This window comes from Penaeus japonicus, unplaced genomic scaffold (assembly GCF_977035675.1).
Source record: "Penaeus japonicus unplaced genomic scaffold, GWHDUDI00000001_assembly GWHDUDI00000022, whole genome shotgun sequence".
NCBI lineage: Eukaryota > Metazoa > Arthropoda > Malacostraca > Decapoda > Penaeidae > Penaeus > Penaeus japonicus.
The window spans coordinates 12,156,780-12,161,779 of NW_028234424.1; the positions used below are offsets into that span (position 1 = coordinate 12,156,780).

Genomic DNA, 5,000 nt, shown 5'->3' on the forward strand with positions numbered 1-5,000 from the left:
AGGAGATGCATTTTTAACCCTTCATGCCAATGACAGGTATACACATCATGGTAATTTCAACGTCAGCACGGGAATACCTCTCTGCTACCATGATATCTCCATATTGGACACCCAACTAAAATGGGCGTACTAGGTGTTCTACCTCACTCTCCCTGTGCTGCTTCATTGGGGAAAAAAGAAACAATAACAGTTCCCTTTATGAAATGGAAGAGGGCATGGAAATGTGTAGGGGAAAAATGTTGTGTTCCCATAAGATGATTAATGTTGCAGGTACATGCTCACCCAAAAATGTCATGATTTCTCCATACCAGTTGCTAGTGGATTGTTTCACTCTTTGATACACAGTCATATCTACAAAATCTCAACCTTTTTAAATTATTCAAAATAAGGGAATATTCTAAGATAATCATAAATTATACCAAAATATAACAAGTATTGAAAGTGAAAATAGCTTTTGAGAACTTAAGCATGGCCTCATTCCTTGGCAAATATTATACTTAACAGAGGTTTGTTTGACCTCTATTGAAAATTTGCTTGAAAATTTAAGAAAAGTTTTCAGTATTCCACAGAATTTGCTTTTCTCCTGGCCTTTTAGATGTGTTAAAATATGATAATTTGGGATAATTACTTATATAAATGTACCAAGCAGTTGTTATATCAAAACCGACACGAGATCCATTTGAAAATGAAAAGAAAGTGACCTTGCAGCTAATTTGTACACAGATCATCAGATTCAAATATAGTGCTTAACCCAATGACGACGGTGCGTCACACCCGTGTGACACAGCCAAAAACTCCCGTTCCGGGGCGTCATGCAATTGTGACGATTTCAATGCAATATTGCAATCGCCCGGCATATGGGACTTCGCGTAGAAAGTGCACCCGTCGGGAAAGGGTTAAAAAATAGCCATTTTTCTAGTAAGTTGAGTGTTCTAGTAGATGGATAGATGGAGTGGTACTTATATTTAACCCATTGGAGCTGGTTGACGTGATGACATGTTTTTGTGGTTTTTGTGTCAGACGCCCGGGACGAACTATGAGGGTAAGCCACGCGCTCGGGTTGAGCGAGTGGGCAGCCCAGGCTTGCGGCTTGTGCGCCTGAGAATCTCGAGGCGTTAGGCTTATGCGATCGAGAACCCCGGTATTGCGACCGTGCAAAGCCGGAACGGCCCCGGCTTGAATGGGTTAATTCAGTTGCCTTCAGCTTGCACAGTTTTGTAATAACAGACTTGGCAAAGTGATAATACTTGAGATTTGTTACCATAACTAATGTGCTTTTCAGATGACTTGGTGATGTAGAATTTGGTTGTTCTGAAGAGCAGTGTAGTTGCTGTTGGCATTACACATTAACATGGGATTATTAAGGCCATGATTCTTTGCCCTTCTTTTGATAGTGATGGTGTGTATGTGATGTTAACTGTAAAATTACATACTTAAGATGAAGGGTAAATTTTAATACTTTAAATAATAGAGGTACCAGATGAGTCATTGTAAAATATAAATATAGTTTCTTTTTATTAATTCTAATAATGCTTAATGTTTGACTTCTTTTCAGGTTCATGACAAAAATTTACCACCCCAACATTGATAAACTAGGAAGAATTTGTCTTGATATCCTAAAAGGTAAGTGAATATGGTTAAATATCAACCCACCTCTATATAATATTGGCAAAAACATTTTCATTTAGTATGAAGTAATTTGTTATTTTTCTCCAACACATAACCTGGTTAAATTGAACACTTATCTTACTGTCTCTCTCTATCTCTCTCAAATATAAATATCTTAAGAACTTAATAATTTTACAAACCAAGTTGAATCTTTATAAAATCTCCCAAGCTGGATAGCATTTTGGTATATTCCTGTTTTCCACAGACAAATGGAGTCCAGCATTGCAGATTCGCACAGTTTTGCTGTCTATTCAAGCTCTTCTTTCTGCGCCCAACCCAGATGATCCCTTAGCTAATGATGTTGCTGAACTTTGGAAGGTATAGTAAAACACAAAGGAAATTCTTTTTTCTTACAAATATAGATGTTTTTATTCAAATTTATGACTATTGATATTAGTAATCATTAACCATGGTATGACCTTTGCTTTTAATTTTCACCTATGTTGCTTCATTTCTCCTCATTTTAATTATTTTTCTTGCAGGTGAATGAAATGGAGGCTATTCGTATTGCACGTGAGTGGACGCGCACATATGCCATGGGCAATTAGTGGCAATCTTCATTTGTTATTATTATTTTTTTTTTATTGAAAAGATACCACATCTCAGGATCAACAGGACATTATGTTGATAATGAAGGAAAAGGAAAAATAAGTGCAGACTTCTTAGTCAGGACAAAAGTAAAAGTGCCAACCATGGCCAAGCTGCCCTTGTTGGTTAAAACAAGTGTAATTATCGGAGATTATCCTCTGCGTCTACACCTTATCAATATATACCATTCAGACCCCAGTCACTTGCAAGACTGGATGACCTTGGCTAAGATGATCACAAAATGTATGTGAAGTCTTTGTTTGACCGATAACAGACTATGAGTAACATCCGTAAGAGGAACAGCCAATTATTAGTTTTGGGCCACAACAATTGTTTCTTATTTTTTATTGTATAATTTTTTTTTTCTTTTTCTTTTTTTCTTTAGTTCTTGTACATTTGTTCTAGTCTCAGTACTTGGATGTCCTGAAAAATCAAGTTAATTGTCAGCCTCTTCAACTTTGTATGGAACTTTTTTTTTTTGGCATGATTTTCAAGTTGATCATATGTAATTATTGTCATTTGTCTCTCCATCTTAGTTTAAAGGAAACCCGTGATTTTGGGGTCACATCATAAGCAAGTATCATGTTTTTTGGCCCTGTATCTACAGTGCCTTTTTGTCTGTTTTAACTCTACTGAAAGGCTTTTTAAATGTTAGGATTTTCATTTGTAATGCTTAGTGGTAAATGAAAGGTTGAGCAACTGCAGCACAGGGCCAGAGAACATTCTCACACAGAACCATGATATATATATATATATATATATATATATATATATATATATATATATATATATATATATATAATATATATATATATATATATATATATATTAAAATTAATAACAGTTGCATTTTTATGGGCAATGTGACATTCTTCACAACAGAAACTTTACGGATTCAGTATTGATTTCTCTCTTTCTCTAGAGTTTTCAGTAGAACAATGCACCTCATATGCAAACGTCTGTACTATATACCCCAAACATACAAGTTTTTTTTTTTTTTCCACAATAATGGAAATTAGATTGTTTTTCAGGAGTGGTATCAGTGACTATCAGATCTATTTGTTTTGATAGTTTAAAATAAATTTCAGCTCACAGATGATTGCAATATTTCATATAGGGTGTGCGTATATGGCAAAGATGTGATTAGTACCCACTTGAATTTCTCTTAAGAAACATGTGAGGATAATCATTTACACAAGGGATAGAATCGTACATACACATACATATGGAGTTCACACACTTGTAAGCATGCACTTGCCCATACGCATACAAATATGTATACATATTTATACAGCCAAAGCTGTTAACATAGTTAGTCTCTAAAGTGACCAGTTAATTGGGTAAAAAGTTACAGTTAAGAAATATATATATATGGTAGGTAGACTATGAAAAAAAAAATTGTTTCATTCATCTCTTGTGCAACCAATGTTTGGTAGATATGTTTGGGCTATATAGTATGTTACATGTCCATAGAAATAATGGCCTAATACCATGTAATCATGTGTCCTGACTGTGTAAATGACTCATTCCACATAATGTGTATTATGGATAGGCCTTATGATAAAAGAGTAATCTTGCATTATATTGTTTTGTCACCCCATTAATATAAATATGCCTGTATTACTGCTTGCATAGAATTGGCAATAAAGATTCAAACTTGAACAGAAATTTTGTATGCTGCTTTAGAGTAAAGATTAATAAACGTTTTGTATATATTATTTACCCCTCGTATTTTATCTTCTGTGTTCGCAGAGGACTCAGGCTTATAATATACGGAAAATTCTGTCAGTTCTGGGGATTTTTTACACCACAAGAAAATAAAACAAACCAATCCTGAGAGGATGTATCCTAATTATAAGGAAAGGTGTCAGATTATATTCTTGGGCCTTACATCCTCCTCAAAGGGATGGCCTAGACAAAATCTCCCACCTACAAATATTCATCTAAAGTGAAGGACCACAATTAGCCCATCTTGCTTACCTGAATGAAATGGTGATCGTTTACTAGTACCCCATCACCAGATCTATGCTCCTTCCAGCAGTCTCACTCTAAATCAAATGAGATGACGTCCATTTCACCACATCAGTACTCACATATCACCATTTCTTAACCTCTCATTATCGATACCAGTCACCCTGCTTATTACATTCTCGAATATCCGCTGCAGTTTCGCACCACAATGCAAGTACACCTAACTTTCTTCTCACTGTTCATATTTCCAGTGACCCCTTTCCCCATCTTGTGTAAAAGCACTTGTTAAAATTCCAGTTCAAGATAACCAACTTTATAAATTAACCCATTCCCGACGGGGGAATTCTAGCCTTGAATGTCCAAATGCCGGGGCGTTCGAATTATTAGGCCTAAATCAATTGAATGGCTGGCACAATACCGTGCCGCCCGGCAACTGGGCTTTTGAATGCGCGGTACACATGCTGTACCACCCGTCCTGTGTGGGTTAAATTTTTTTAACCTCTATGCATTGTTTAGATGTGTGGCATTGGCTAATTCAATAGAACCATCAGTTTTAATGTGGATACTGGTTATGTGAAGATGTAATTCTATTATCCCCATGAATTAAAATTTGATACTGGATAAACCAAGTGACAACTGTAAAAACAGTCTCAATATATCGCAGGAAATGTCATTTTATCACATAGTATCAACACAAATAATAGGAAGAGTGGGAATGGCAGAGGTTAATTAGAATGGTGTTTCTGGGCAGAAAAAAATACAGAACATGGGGA

The 5,000-nt window shown here is 35.6% G+C and overlaps 1 protein-coding gene across 1 annotated transcript in view; it reads left to right on the forward strand.

Moving 5' to 3' along the window:
- ben (bendless) overlaps positions 1–3,962 on the forward strand; it is a 16,451-nt gene extending 12,489 nt beyond the window's left edge. Inside the window, exons 4-6 of the mRNA XM_043031063.2 lie at positions 1,556–1,623; positions 1,874–1,986; positions 2,151–3,962. Coding sequence (XP_042886997.1) covers positions 1,556–1,623; positions 1,874–1,986; positions 2,151–2,216 — 247 coding nt within the window. The 3' untranslated portion in view covers positions 2,217–3,962. The remainder of the gene's footprint in view (positions 1–1,555; positions 1,624–1,873; positions 1,987–2,150) is intronic.
- Positions 3,963–5,000: the final 1,038 nt, after the last annotated feature.